General features: G+C 49.0%; 5 protein-coding genes across 5 annotated transcripts; 4 read left to right on the forward strand and 1 right to left on the reverse strand.

Annotated features, from left to right (window-relative positions):
• Window positions 1-1,854: 1,854 nt before the first annotated feature.
• facB (C6 transcription factor FacB/Cat8) lies at window positions 1,855-4,648 on the forward strand (the record flags this gene model as incomplete). Its single annotated transcript, XM_057171405.1, has 3 exons — window positions 1,855-2,344; window positions 2,410-3,359; window positions 3,434-4,648. 3 exons carry the CDS (start codon window positions 1,855-1,857, stop codon window positions 4,646-4,648), a joined length of 2,655 nt encoding a protein of 884 aa, XP_057035308.1.
• Window positions 4,649-6,079: 1,431 nt separating this feature from the next.
• N7457_000338 (SNG1 family protein) lies at window positions 6,080-7,372 on the forward strand (the record flags this gene model as incomplete). The annotated part of the gene is made up of 1 exon (XM_057171406.1): window positions 6,080-7,372. The coding sequence occupies one exon, from the start codon at window positions 6,080-6,082 to the stop codon at window positions 7,370-7,372; it is 1,293 nt and encodes a 430-aa protein (XP_057035309.1).
• Window positions 7,373-9,672: 2,300 nt separating this feature from the next.
• On the forward strand, window positions 9,673-9,900 carry N7457_000339 (uncharacterized protein; the record flags this gene model as incomplete). The annotated part of the gene is made up of 1 exon (XM_057171407.1): window positions 9,673-9,900. The coding sequence occupies one exon, from the start codon at window positions 9,673-9,675 to the stop codon at window positions 9,898-9,900; it is 228 nt and encodes a 75-aa protein (XP_057035310.1).
• Window positions 9,901-9,982: 82 nt separating this feature from the next.
• N7457_000340 (sugar porter family MFS transporter) lies at window positions 9,983-11,865 on the forward strand (the record flags this gene model as incomplete). Its single annotated transcript, XM_057171408.1, has 4 exons — window positions 9,983-10,294; window positions 10,357-10,613; window positions 10,678-11,095; window positions 11,155-11,865. 4 exons carry the CDS (start codon window positions 9,983-9,985, stop codon window positions 11,863-11,865), a joined length of 1,698 nt encoding a protein of 565 aa, XP_057035311.1.
• Window positions 11,866-12,058: 193 nt separating this feature from the next.
• N7457_000341 (putative phenol 2-monooxygenase) lies at window positions 12,059-14,288 on the reverse strand (the record flags this gene model as incomplete). The annotated part of the gene is made up of 4 exons (XM_057171409.1): window positions 12,059-13,281; window positions 13,340-13,374; window positions 13,432-14,199; window positions 14,248-14,288. 4 exons carry the CDS (start codon window positions 14,286-14,288, stop codon window positions 12,059-12,061), a joined length of 2,067 nt encoding a protein of 688 aa, XP_057035312.1.
• Between the last annotated feature and the right edge of the window lie 1,017 nt (window positions 14,289-15,305).

Genomic DNA, 15,305 nt, shown 5'->3' on the forward strand with positions numbered 1-15,305 from the left:
AGATTACGGAATATTTACGGAGTTCATCGATACAATAATGCCAACATCCACGTTGAAGCATTTTTACGTCTCCACCTTGAGCCCACTTAGTCTGCTTAGTATGTACATAAGCTGCTGCAAGCCCAAGATCCTCACCCAGTCCCCGCCAGATCTTCTTTTAAAAAAAGGAGTTGCGAACCCCACACCCCCGTTGCACACCAGACTATTCGATGCGCAGGCGCCACACTATGAACACTAGCGTTCACTTGTGATGAAAATATATGGAAACCATGGGTATGACGTCCCTTGTCGAAGATCATGGAGTCGGTCAAGGGGTCAACACATATCAATGATCTACAGGGTCGTGAAGTGCATGCGGGGGGATACCTGTGGCAGGAATGTCGACATTTAGATCTCCACTGAACTCGGTTGACGTCAGACAGGGTACATGGCTATAATAATCTCCGAGGTATCGATGAAGTTGAAGCATTCCGGTTCCTTCCTGAATACAAGATGTGTTCCAACGTGTTAGAGACTAAATAATGAGCGAGTTGCGGTGGAGTAGATCGCGAATCCAACAGTCTGGAGCCTAGTGGGGCCATTCGCTCATAACCATGGTTCGCTCATCTCTCGGGGGAAACTCGCTGATCGGAGTGAAACCGGATTTCCTTGAAATACCAGTCTCGCGTGTCTGCGATACTTACGGAGTACGGCGTACGGAGTAGATTAACGCGTTATTAAATGTGTCCTTTCTGCATTTTGCTGACCAAATCGAATAAATAATATAACTCACTTGATAGGTGCCCAAGCGGACCCGGGAATACAATAATTCCAAACTCCAGTATTTGATCTCTCCCCGCGGTTGATCCTCCGTGAACGGTTGGGGTCGCCACTGTAGTGAAGTCGCTATTACTTCACCACGCGGTTTAAACTCTGACATTTATGGAGGTTTCGCTGTTTTTCATGGTTGAGTAGCGATTTTGGATTTCTGTTAGATCAAGATGACTTCAGGGTGTACTAGTTTGTGGTGGCCACAAACTTAAGGTTGCAACCCGCGTAAGATCGGGTTATTCAAGGGAATGCGGAGTTATCTCGATGTTTTTTTTAGACAGGTCTTACCCATGGACAGAGGCCGATGATCGGACCTCAAATCAATACTTGGCCTATTAGCCCTACACTACGGAGTACGTCGAAGACACACACACGCCATAGCACTGGGGCCGAGGGAGGAACCCGGAAGCGATTGTGCCCAGTTACCGCAACCGGCCAGGATCCGAAGCCTGCGCGTTCGCATAAACAGAAAAAGTTTATATTGCTGCATGTAAGGCAGGTTGTTCTGCCTCAAAGCCACTGCCCATTCCTCTCCCTCCTCCTGTCGATAGCCAAGGAGGTACAGATTGTGGAGTGCGGGGGGCACGGGAGGATCCAACCGTCAAGCAGACGGAGGAAATTGAGAGGCGCGCAGGAAGAATCCGGGGCAGTCGAGTTGAAGACGGGCTACGGGGTAATATCGCCTCTCCAGAATAGTCAAAAGACCGGGGCCAAAAAAAGATTTAACGACATCGGAGGCTTGGATTTAGAGTGAATACGAATGCAATACCAATTACCATCGATACAAGGCCGTGGTGATTGGCGCCCAAGGAAGGTCAGCAGTCTCCACCCTTCAACTGACTCAGCATCGGTGTGTCCCCATCTTTCCCCCCCCCATGTTTTATGACTTCTTTCCTCATACTTGTTTCGTTTTAACTAGGGATTTCTTTTCAAATTGTTCGGTATCGAAGACTTACGAAGAGAGTGTGTTGGTGATAACACTTTCGGGTCTTTTAAATACAACCAACTCAAACCCCGGCGGCCTTTGTGCCCCTACTGCACAACATGCCTGGCATCTTACCCATGAAAGTGATCAAGGTCGGTGGCACTGGTTCGACAAGCCGCATTGCCCAAGCCTGCGATCGATGCCGAAGCAAGAAAATCCGCTGCGACGGTGTGCGCCCTTGCTGTTCACAATGTGCCAACGTGGGCTTCGAGTGCCGTACTAGCGACAAACTGAGCCGCCGCGCTTTCCCGCGTGGATATACAGAGTCCCTCGAAGAACGTGTCAGGACTCTGGAGACTGAAGTCAAAGACTTAAAAGACCTGCTAGACGAGAAAGATGAGAAGATCGATGTCTTATCGCGGATACATTCATTTTCGCCCGCATCACAACGGGCCCCCTCGGCACGGTCCCCCTCGGCTTCCGCCACGGTTAAGTCCATCAGCTCGGATTCATCGGATGGCGTGATTCATGTTGAACGATCAACGACTCGATCATCCCAGCAATCGCAGAACCCCTTCATGGGATTTTCTAGTACCCAGGGCCTTGCTGGTATGTCTCACACATGCCCTTGCAACTTGAAAAATCAAAGCAATAAAGCTAATTCACATGTGCAGATGTCTTCACCAACAAACTTGTTAGCGAAGGAAAATCAGCAATCAAGGTTCCCACAGGAACCATCACTGCCTTGCCTGCGTCGGTTGTTCAAGGTGCCCCCAACTTCACTGTGAAAACGCCACCTCGGTTGGTTTCGGATCAACTTATCAACATCTTCTTCCAAGAATGGGCGCCACTGTACCCTGTGGTACATCGCCCAACCATCTTGAAGGCTTACGAGCAGTATCTCAACAATCCCGATTCTCTCCAGCGCAATGCTCATGTTATGGCGCAGTTGAACCTGATTTTTGGTATCGCTGCTATCTCATCCGTGTCACGAACAAATCAAGACCCAGTATTCTTCGAACAGAATTGGTCGGCGACCCTTGATTCATTCTCAACTGAAACCTCAATTGCTAGTCTGCAGTGCTTTGTCCTTGGTCAAATTTATTGTATGACCAAAGGCGATTACCGCACTTTACTCCGCTATCGTGCCCTTGCTGTGGATATCTGCCACCAGCTAGGCATGCATGAGAACCAACAACGCTCGGCCAACCCACTTCATGATGAGACCCAGAAGAAGGTATTCTGGTCGCAATATGTGCTGGACCGGTTCTGCTCCGCGCTCACTGGTCTGCCTGTTCTCCTGCGGGAAGAGGATATCGAGGCGGAATATCCGGTTGACGTGGACGACGAGAATGTCACAGAGACAGGCTTTTTGCCCACCCTGCCGGGTGAATCCACTCGAATTTCCAGCGCCATCGCTCTCTTCGGCGCTGCACGGATCTTGAACAAAACTTTGGAGGATCTGTACCCATCCAAATCCGGCTACGACGTGTATGTTTCAAAGATGCGTTCCGTCACAGGGCAACTGGACGAATGGCTTCACACCCTGCCTCCTCACCTTCGTCTCGAGTTCAGCCAGGACAAGCCTAGCACGAACGTCACGAGTAGCCGGTCGCCGCTCCTAGTAAGTCTCGGCTTTTTTTTCCCTGATCTTTTTCTTTTCAATGTTCAATCAAAACAGTACTGACTTTTCTATAGTCGCTTGTGTATTATTTCATCCGATCTTTGATTCATCGTCCAGCTGTGTGCTACGCCGACGAGAATCTTCGTTCTCCATCTGTTCTGGCGGTGTCTGATTCCGCAAAGCATATCATCCAGATCCTTGAACTTCTTGATGAGAGGCGCCTGTGCTTATCTGTCAGTATCAACAAGAAGGAGTTGGTATTCTTCTCCGGACTTGGGCTTCTTTGGCAAATGCTCGATGTTAAGAGCGATAGCAAACTAGCCAAAGAGACTCAGAAGTTGCTCGGAACCGCCTTGCAATATCTTCGGTTTGAGTCGAGCGCAGCCGCCACAGAGTTCGGCGTCTTGTCTAATAGCTTAGTCGCCTTGGACGGCGGACGGCGCCCATCCACCGGCAAACACGCCCAGGAAATGGTTGCACCAACACAAAAGCCAAGCAAATCCCCCAAGAAACACTTGCAGGCATTAAAGTCGCGACTCATCTCCACCTCCATCCGTGAGAAGCAGCCTCCAACTCAACCTTCCCCCCAGTCCTCCCGCCGCAACACCGTCTCCGGTGCCACACCCCCGCTTGCAGCCCAGGCCATTCGCTCCCCTAGCTGGAGTAGCCTACCTCCATCTCAGCCCGATCACATTCAAGACCTCATCCCCGCCGCGCACTACCTCACCGAAAAAGGCCAATCCCCATTGGATCTACCCATGAATCCCCATTTAGCTCCACCCATGAGCTACGATCACCCACGCTCCATGTCTTGCTCTACTCCTTCTGATCCCTCAGCCGGCGCGATAACGATGGCCGACTGGGAATACGTGCTGAGCGACATGGACCGCGGTTACTCTAACATTTTCACTGGTATCTATGGTGGCAAAGAATGCGGCGAGGATCCAGGCCCATTCGCCTCCATCACAGCAGAATATACCGGCAAACCCAACGACCCCTCCCTAGTGAATCCTCCTAAAGTGGATATCCAGGGCCTCTCTCCCGAGGCATGGTCCGCTAGCAGTGGCGACTTTGCACCCACGCATGAACACACCACACAGAGTGTCTTGAGCTATTCTGGTGAAAGTATGGGCAGCGCCGAGGAACCTCTGGCCCGGTACGGTGATGTCCGGGTCTGTCATGAGGAAATGAACGGCCTCGATCCTTTCCATACTTTTGCTATGCCTGTTGAGGACGAGGTTGACGAGTTCTCGCTGGCGAATGGCTGGGACCGACGGCTGGCCGTTTGATTGATTCTTTGAGCTGGGTGTTTTTTGGAAGAGAGTTGGGATTTGAGCCGGTTTTTTCTGCTTTATTCATGATACCTGTGGAGGGGGGAGGGGGCGTTTTCTTTTTGCTTTTTTTTTTTTTTTTTTTTTCTTACTTTCTCCGGTCTACTAGTCGACGTGCCTTGCATATGCCTTTCATATGTTTGCCAATGTTATTTTCTGTCTTCCGGTGTATGTCTGGTGTACAATGTTTCTTAGGATGGGCAACGCCCGGGACTCACATGAATTCGATGATCACGGCATTCTTTTCAGGACCATCACTACAATACAATATGGGCCATTACCTATCATCTCGCTTTATCATTATGTTCAGTGCTATGAATTGGAAAAGTCCGGTCTTATATCTTAAGCCCTTTCCGATGTACTTTGTCTTCAGGTAGTTTCAAACGAGTAGTCATGCTGAAACTGATCGACCATAGCGTACATGAATGTGGATCCTGACATGTCTTATTGGTGCCTCAAGGAAATAAAGAGGCGGCTCTAAGCTTTAGACTAAAGCACCCTAGCTCGCCCCGGTATATAAAAGACCCACTTTCCTGGGTCCTGGGGCATACTGGGGCATGCCCCAGCATGCTGTGGATCTAGCGTGTGGTCCGGTAACAAGTTCCAAGGTTCTATTTGTACAATTTCCTTTTATACACTGCTAAAGCTTCCTAGACGTTATTTGAAGTCACGATACAAGAACCCCTGGAAGGTGGAGATCATAGTCTGAGGACCTACTTTTATCGAACCGAAGAGTTGAACGGCGAATATCCTATTTTTGGAGGGTTATTTACGAGGTAGTTGATAGTGCTTTAACAGGCCATACTACTGGAAAGGAGGTCCCAGAGAGAGACATTGCATATACTCAAGGGCTTGTCTTTGTCGCTGTCGCACCAGAAATATAGCTTGGGACATACAAGCGCGGATGATTCGATAACCCTGGTATGTATAACGAAGAGTAGCCATTGGCTGTATAAATATCTCGCTTGTTGACAACCAATTAAACCTAAAATGTTGCGAATTTTGGGAAAATCCAAGTTCACATCTGTCTGAGGCATCAGAATATCCTTAGAAGCCTATTGACAGGGCGAAATATGACTACATGTATTACATGTATGTAAATGCAGTCTCTACCAGATACTAACGGACCATAAATTGCATACATGCAGCGGTAGACACGTAGTACATATGTGGGACGGAGATGTCGTTATACTTCACTCCGTGCAACCCAATAGGGTCATCAAGCTCTCTTTAGTATGCTCGACTAGTAAGCGTTACATCGATCGGATTCCGAGGCCCCCATCAAGTCCCCGGACTCCCAGTGGAACATCCTTTGTACCTGAGTATCCATTTCCCTTCACATCCATATTTGTTCTTAGTTTGAGAGCAGAGTTAGATCCACATCCCAAAATGGCCGCATGGAGGGAGATGCGGTCTCGGTTCCTACCTGCTGTGATTACCATGTTTCTCTTACTGCAGGTGCTTTTTCTAGTGAACATGTGCTATCTTTATGCAACCCAGTTTCGCAGTACCACTCGTTATCACAACTTCAACGTACTTTATGTCGACTATGATGGCGGCATTATTGGAAAGTCGGTGGCTGACGCCTACCAGAACCTACAAGGTGATGGATTCCCAACTTTCCACACAAAGTCTTCGAAGGAATATCCTCAGACCGATGATATTCGTGAAGCCGTATGTCGCAGTGAATACTGGGGCGCCGTTTATACCCATGCGGATGCGTCGAACGGACTGAGGTCAGCACTGGCGAACGGTTCTAACCCGCCGGCGTCCCTCACTTATGTCTGGAATGCGGTTCGATACCCAGTCTTCTCGCAGGCTGTGGTCTACTCAAGCTTCATGGAGTTGATTGAGAAAAGCAGATCAACATATTATGCCAATAATGGATCCTCAGTGATCACATCCGTCGATCTCTCTAATCCAGCTACCCTCAACGTCTTCCTCGACCCAATCCACACCGAAGAAATCAACATCAAAGACACAGAGCACGGTACGAGGGTTTTTTACAACACAGTATCCATGGCCATGCCTATCATCCAACAATTCTTCTTCCTCTTAGCCTTGAACGGAATCTCAACACATTTCGATACATTCACCAAATTATCCTGGAGGATCAACGGCCTGATTCGGGCGATAGCTTCCGTCCTCTACACCCTCGTCGGCGCACTGCTGATGGCCGGCTATATCTGGGCTTACAGGGAATCCTGGGCACAGGAAGCGGGTCGGTTCGTGCTGACTTGGATGATTCTGTGGCTTCTGATGCACATCAATTTCCTGTTTTTCGACATTACCACTGCCTTCATCCCGATTCAGTTCATGCCGTTTGTTGTTTTGACTTGGGTGGTTTTAAATATTGCCAGTACTATCAGTCCCTTTGAGATGAGCCCTGGTTTCTTTCGTTGGGGATATGCTCTTCCTTCTCATGAGGCATACCAGGTTCTGATCCAGATTTGGTCGGGGGGATGCAATAATCGGCTTTATCAGGCGCTGCCCGTTATGTTCTCATGGTGGATTGTTGGTATTCCGATTGCCGTGTATGCTATGCAGTATCGCTGCAAGACTGCTGTGGGTGCTCAGGACGGTTCGGATCGTGCCAATCTGGGAAATGACTCTGAGGTTAAACATGCGGTCGGGAGCGATGAGGTAGTGGCTACGGGTGTCTCTTCTCGCGGGATCTCGTAGGAACGGAACTTGGTTGAGTTAGGTTGTTTCTCTGCGTCATCTTGCCCAAGAAGGCTCTTAATTCAACCAGGCGGGTGATTAATTACCTCCTTGATATCTCGAGCTTTACGTGCTATCCAACTCTGTCTTATACTAAATTTCAACCTATAATCAGTAGTTTTAGGACTAAAAGGAGTGCTAAGAATATAGTGATGCCATAATATGATTCTGGGGCTCTGTGGCAGAGGTTGCAGCGATGCACCTTCTGGATCGTATACTCTGGCTGCTACGGATATTGAAAACCCTCGGCGACATGTCAGCACCGTTACAGATAAATCTCGTCCTACAAAAAAAGGTACGGCCTCAGCAAGGAAAGCACCCGGTCTTATTCTCGGGGTGGAAGCTGGAGATCTTAGCATGTCTGGCTTTTCTTACTGCACTTGCAGCCATGGTGGCTACAATGTACCCTTACCAGGGCAAGCCACTTCCTCAGTGGTCCTTTCGAGTATCTGTCAACACATTGCTAGCCCTCTACAGGGGGCGATGAATGCAACCACTATCTATGTCGTCGGATCTTGCATCGCCCAGCTCCAATGGTCATGGTTCTCGTCTGAATGGCCTCTTATCGACCTTTCTCGGCTTGCAAACCTATCTCATGGAGCCATCCCTGGAGCGTTCCGCTGGCTTTGGTCGAATCATATCCGAGAGCCGTTGGTCGCCCTTGGCCGTTATCGCCTCTATGACTAGTGTGCCTATTTCCCGTATGAGACTACCGATCTACGAATCTTTATATAGGCTGCGAGAAGACAACTATCGAGGTCATGGTAGCTCATAGAAGTCATTACTGTCCGAAGCAAGGCTAGCCTAACCGTCTACTGTAAATAGTCCTCATAATTGAAGCTATTCCCACCATACAAATCCTCATTTCCACCCATTTCCAGACGCTGAGGCCCCATCCCTTGCAATCAGAATGGCTGTCATAGTCAGGTAGCCGTCTTCGAGCCACAGCCACCCCCTTTTGGGTTTTGGGGATGGGTCTCTCCCGCCCAATTGAGGTTCCCACCAAATCGAAGATTCTCAGATTTAGGTATCTTTTGTATGGCGCAACCATATAAAGGGTACTTCGACGTAAAATATCAAAGGATCCAATCTTTCTCGCTCCTCGCACTACCTAGCAGAGAGATAAAAGTATCAATACAAATGATCAGTAAGGGTTAATAGATATATGAGATCCATTCGTATAGGATTTGAGGGGGATGGCTTGAAAATAATCGTGCCCGCGCACCAACCCTACGCAGGGGTTGATGCGCCCCAGCACTGGATAAATTTTTCACCACTTCATAATTTTTGAGATCGGGTATCTTTTATATGCTATACCCATATAAAAGGTACATAATAGATAGGAAATTGAAATATCATTTTTCAAGACAACCTATTGAGCTAAGGAAATTTTAGTCCATTAATATGATAATTAACAACTTAATTCCACATAGTATCACTCTGAATAAGAAATCTCAAATATTATGTACCTTTTATATGGGGATAGTATACAAAAGATACCCGATCTCAAAAATTATGAAGTGGTGAAAAATTTATCAAGTGCTGGGGGCACGATTATCACCAGGTCTCCAAATTGTAGGGAAATTTTGACGAAGTCCCATATGTTTCTACCAAGCTATAGCATCCTATCAAGGTCGACACTAAGCAAAACACTGTATTCAGTTATGCCCATATGCTTATGCTTCCGGCAACTGTCATAAGGGTTCAAAGAATTTCATTGATACGATATCTAGTTTCCGGGTTCCTTTTATATGGCCCAACCATACAAAAGATACCTCTATCCGAGAATCTTCGGGACCGAAGACGAAATTTCGGCTTAAAATCAGGCATCTTCAGGCAGAACCCCCGTTTTATTCTCTCCGACCCTTGGCCGCTATGCCCGCAAAAGATTCTGATTGAGTCTGGGCAGACCCCCACTCATGTCTGGACCCTCTCGGTTTGCCGCAAAGAAAAATTCAAAGCGAATAGAAACTGGCAGTCAGTATGAGGACGGTGCTCTGGCCTGGAGCATCTTTCCAAAGAAAGAAAAAAGCATGCGGCATCGGTTGCACTGATGACTGAGGCAAAACCCAAGCTTTGTGGCTGCCGCCGATTTCATCATTACTTCTTGGGGGATCAGGCCATCCCACGAAACATTCTCTCCAAAAAACTCTTCGTTCCCCAGAAAGAAATGATCACGAGGCGCAAGTATCCGAGTCTTCCGCGCCACCCAGAACTCGTGGGCGTGGGGTCTGGAGTCGAGATGACCAACCCCGTGAACCATGGCTGAATGGGCAAATTTGCCCATTCCGAGTTCAATTCCCCGGGTTCTCTGCAAAATCATGGGGCACCGCTACGCGAAAGGCACATTCCCAGACTTTGAGATCAACGTGTCATCGGTTCACGGCACAATTCCCCGATCTGTATGGCCCGATTCCGAAGAAATTCTGTACTCGGCTCCCGTCAGTGCGGTGGCTTGCCTCTTGGCTTGCCGGTTCGGCGCTGTATAAGAACCATTGATCCGGCACTGTCTGTCATTTGGAACCCTTAGCCCCCCACGAATACTACGCGCAGATAGCACTCACTGCCGATATGTTCGACAACATTCTCAAAAAGCGTCCACAGGGCCTTTACACAGACTCTCAACCCCCTGGAGAGTCTGTGCCCACAAATGAACGCGAGAAAGGCGCCGGCGAGCTCGTCGATACGCCAATTCCGCTTCTCACTTGGCGGTCGTTCATCATGGGTGTGTTCGTCTCTATGGGCGGATTTCTTTTTGGTTACGATACTGGTCAAATCTCTGGCTTCCTGGAGATGCAAAACTTCCTTCAGCGTTATGGTGAAATTCAGGATGACGGGACTTATCATTTCAGTAACGTCCGTTCGGGTCTTATAGTTGCCCTGGTAAGTGGTACCATTGCCATCATTCCTTACTTATGCATATCCTAACGCAGTCATTGTAATAGCTGTCCATTGGTACTTTGATTGGAGCTTTGATTGCTGCACCGATTTCCGATCGCGTAGGAAGAAAGTGGTGTATCAGCGGCTGGTCTTTGATGGTATGCATTGGAGTTACCATTCAGATCTCCTCGCCTTTTGGGAAGTGGTACCAGGTTGCCATGGGTCGTTGGGTCGCCGGACTCGGGGTTGGCGCCATCTCTCTGCTGGTCCCGATGTACCAAGCTGAATCAGGACCGAGACACATCCGTGGTTCATTGATCAGGTACGTTACAACCATTATCCGAGCCATCGCAAACAGCAATTATCGGGGTTCTAACATCTCGTAGTACATACCAGCTATTCATCACACTTGGAATTTTCGTTGCGAACTGTATCAATTTTGGAACCGAAGACCGCTCTGATACCGGGGCATGGCGCATCCCAATGGGAATCACATTTCTCTGGGCTATAATCCTCGGTGTTGGCATGATGTTCTTCCCTGAAAGCCCACGCTACGACTATCGCCAAGGTAGGGTGGATAAAGCTATGAACACACTTGCCAAAATTTATGGCATCCCCCTCAATCACCGTGCCCTGCATATCGAATTCGATGAGATCAAGCAGAAACACGACGAAGAGAAGGTCAATGGGCAGGCTAGCTGGATTCAAATGTTCTGTGCTCCTACAATGGCGTATCGGGTCGCTGTTGGCGTCGCTTTGCAAGCTCTGCAGCAGCTGACAGGTGCCAATTACTTCTTCTATTATGTGAGTTGAAATGGTCGTATCGGGAATCAGAAAAGAACCCGTAAACTAACATATTGCAGGGAACCACGGTCTTCAAAGGCGCTGGTATCCAAAACAGTTATGTCACCCAGATGATTCTGGGCGGTGTCAACTTTGGAACAACGTTCCTTGGTCTTTATTTGATCGAACACTTCGGTCGACGCCGTTCTCTCATCATCGGTGCTCTATGGATGTTTGTCTGCTTCATGATCTTTGCCTCAGTGGGTCATTTCTCCCTGGATCGCGACTTCCCAGAGCGAACAAAATCTGCCGGCGTGGCCATGGTGGTCTTCGCCTGTCTGTTCATCCTTGGCTTTGCCAGTACATGGGGTCCCATGGTGTGGACAATCATCGCCGAGTTGTATCCTTCGCAATACCGTGCGCGAGCTATGTCTTTGGCAACAGCCTCCAATTGGCTCTGGAACTTCCTTATTGCATTCTTCACCCCCTTCATTACCGGTGATATTGACTTCCGGTTTGGATATGTCTTCGCCGGCTGTCTTTTCCTCGCTGCTGGTTTGGTCTATGTCGCTGTCATTGAGGGAAAAGGCCGTACTCTGGAAGAGATCGATACTATGTATCTCATGAAAGTGAAGCCGTGGAAGAGTTCCAAGTTCCAGTTCCCGGCTGATCCAAACGTCGTTCGAGGCTCGTTCGACAAAGAGGAGAATGCCCCAGTGTCGTCTCACGTCGTTGACCCGACTGTTGAGCTGCGAGATGATGGGTCTGCCGTACCGGTGGCACGTCCATAAGCGTAAACGCAGCTTTTGATTCGCAAAGATGTTTGTTGAATGTCCAAGTTGCTCATGTACCAATAGTTTCCTATCCTGGCATTTTCCCTCCCCAATTACTCTTGCTCGTTCGATCAAGATAGGGGTTTCAAGATAAATCTTCATATTCAAATATTGTCTTCCAATGATGCTCTTTCTGTAAATATTTCTTTCTTCAATCGACTGGTTTTATCTCACCCGTCGCCAGGTTTTTCACCAAAATTCCATCGAAGTATTCCGTTAGTTCTGCCACATCTCCAAGCTCACCAACCCATCCAATATATTGATCTGGGCGAATAACCACCAGCGCCCCGAGCACTCGATCAACCCCCCACTTATCATATGCTGCTCCATCACAATAACGATCAAACGCACAAGCATCATCACACCATATCTTGTCATATGCCCATCCCCTCACCGGATCAAAGGGATGCAGAATCTCTGGGAAATCGAAGAACTCCACCTCCTTCCACGGAGAAGCATGGACAGTAAGCACATCAATAGGACTCTTAAATCGACCGGGAATCTCCAAGTAGCGATCCAAAGGTGAAGCACACGATGTAGACTGACCAGCCAGGACCTGAGCCAAGATCTCAACGCGCCGCCTCTGCATCGGATTCCGCACATCACCCGCCAGAACGAGAATCCGAAAGCGCCCATCACTTTCCAACACCTTCGTCGTCCATTGTGTACCTCCCTCAGCCTGATTGAGAATTTTGACCGGCCGCACCCTCTCTCCAGGAATCATGTGCTGAGCAAAAGCAAATCCAGTCCCATCATCGCCAGCCTTGCAAACAAGACTGCTAGCCGGGTAAAAGACCTTCCAACCATCAGCGAAGTCCTCAAATTTCTCCGCGATTGTAGCTATTTCTTTCGCTTTCGCGTCTGTCACTTCCGGTCCCTGATCAGTAAACATAGGTGACCAATGCCGATCGAAATCAAGCAACATCTCCGCAAGGGGATGTCTCTCCGATGCGTATGTCTTGAGAATCTCGGGCCTAAGAGTCCCCACCACGGAAAGAGCAATTTTCCACCCAACATTGAATCCGTCCTGCATACTCATGTTCATACCAAGTCCCATCTTCGGTGAGTGTGTATGCACCGCATCGCCGGCAAGGAAGATCCTGCTTCCCTTTGTGGACTGCGCCGCGATCCGCTGTCCGACTTGGTAAACTGTCCACCAGCTGCATGCTTTGAAGTCGAAGGTGAAGGGGGAGAGAATGGCTTGTACGCGTGCGCGGATCAAATCTGGTGTGACTTTTGAGCGGTCGAAGCGCTCGCTCGCACCTGCTTCGCAGACTTGGACGGGGACATAGAATCGGACTAGGCCACGCTCGCGTGGGATTATGAGGATTGTGCCGGCGGCGTTGGTTACGATGCTTACGCGGCGGACGTCCGCTTTTGAGGGCTTGGGTTAGCGCTGTGGGGAGGCCGTAGAAGTTCCGTGAGTCCTTACGGAAATCAGTGAGGGGTATCACGTCTATCACGCCCCTGTGTAGATAGATACATTAGTGGTTGCAGAGCGTATTCAGAATGAATATCACCAACCATATATGGTCTGTGTTAGACCCCTCCACGGGGATATCTAGCTGTTTTCGCGTCCAGCTATGGGCACCATCACATCCAATGAGATATTTGGCTTTGATCGTTTCGATCTGTGTCTTCTTGGGCTTTCTACGCTGGGCTAGGTCTGCCCAGTCATCAGGAAGCACTTTGTTAATCTTTAGTTCATCACGAACAGCTCTTGACCCAGCATCAACCTGCTGTTCAGTTGGCGAATGCGCCTCATCCTCTCCACGAACCCGAACGTTGACCGAGATAGGATATGCATCGGGATCACTATCGAACGCCTCGTCATACTCCAAGGACTCGGCGATCACGCTTCGTTCCACTTCAAGATCAGAGTACTCCCGAATACTATCGAGAATGAACCGCTCAATACGGCCCTGGTTCAAGCGCGTATTGTGGAAGGGCGATTCTTCAACCTTGGAAATATTAACTGGGCCCTGCCGCATAAGCTTTCCTTGCGGACCGGGAACCTGGTTGTTTGTGGCATTGTTAGCCAAGCCCTCATCTCGGCGGGAAACAAGGATTATACATACCCAAATGTTCGCTTCGGTGGATATAGACCCTTCTTGCATAACACGATGCTGGAAACCCATGCTATCGAACAACTCTAGCGTCCGTGCTCGAAGTCCGTCAGCGTGGCCGACGAATATTTTCGTGTCACGCTTGTCAATGATGCGCGCGTTGACCCCATAACGCGCCATCCAGTAGGCTGCCATCAGCCCGGATGGGCCAGCACCGATGATGAGTCTGCAAACAGAGGTTAGATCATGCTAATTGACATTTATGCACACTTACACATCGGTCTGGGATTGAATGGATTTGTGTTCTTCGCCCATGACGTGCAACGAAACGCCTCAGTAGATATGAGATAGTGCTGATGGCTGACCCGCAAGTTGTCCGGAGAATAATCGACGTTCGGTCTCTGGATCTTTATAGATAATTATGAGAGGATTTTGCGTTGCGGCATCCTAGAACGAGGCAGGTTGCCCATGCAGGCTGACTCCAGTCACGGATACTGTCAGGTTACAGACCCGCAGAACGGTCCTTGATCCAAGGGTCTTCCGTGAAACATCTCGGAATTGTGCGATAGCTTCTCTCTTGCGGGCTCAATATACGACACTGTCCTTCATGAAGCCCCTGGTTACTTTCCATTGTTATCTAGGTCCATTCAGTCAGACTCCCTGGTTTCCTCATGCCGTGTCATTGATGTCTAGGAGCTGAGAGCCTGGTATGTTTCGTCCGTTGTGTAGCCCAAACCTAACTACTGTGTTGTTCACCCTGAGGTTTGACGCAGGGGGTTTCGCCCCGAAGTTCCGGTTACAGTCATCGGAGTCCTCATTCCGAGGTGGCGATGCCTTTTGGAAGGGTCTTCGTCCATTACTGTAGAATGATAGAAATGCGACTGCTCAAACCAATGATGCATCTGCTTTGGAAATTGAATATTGAACTGGGTGCTTGTCATCCTTCGTGCTAATCCTGGCCGGTGACCATCACTCCCTTAGGAAGCACAACAGGGGTCCGAGTGTATATCTTCTCGGGGAGATTGCAAAAATAATGTGCAACGATGCTCAGCCTAGCTTGAGGTCCGTAATATAAAAGACATCTCGTATCCTGAAACCCCCACCTGTGAACAGAAACAACGGTGCCTTGCCTTGCAGAGTACAGTATATAGTTCAGATATGCTTTGCACGTGATCCGGGCGATAGTTTCTCCGCCGTCCGGCACACCGGGATGTTAACGCCCATTCCCCAACACGTTCTAGAGACGACTATTTTTTTGTGGGGGTTGCGTTGGCCCATTTCTTGGAAGTGCGGTTGGGCGCAAATAAAGACTGCAAGTGGTGTGTCAATCTT

Source organism: Penicillium paradoxum, assembly GCF_028828445.1.
Source record: "Penicillium paradoxum strain IBT 22861 chromosome Unknown utg000002l_segment0_segment0, whole genome shotgun sequence".
Lineage (NCBI taxonomy): Eukaryota > Fungi > Ascomycota > Eurotiomycetes > Eurotiales > Aspergillaceae > Penicillium > Penicillium paradoxum.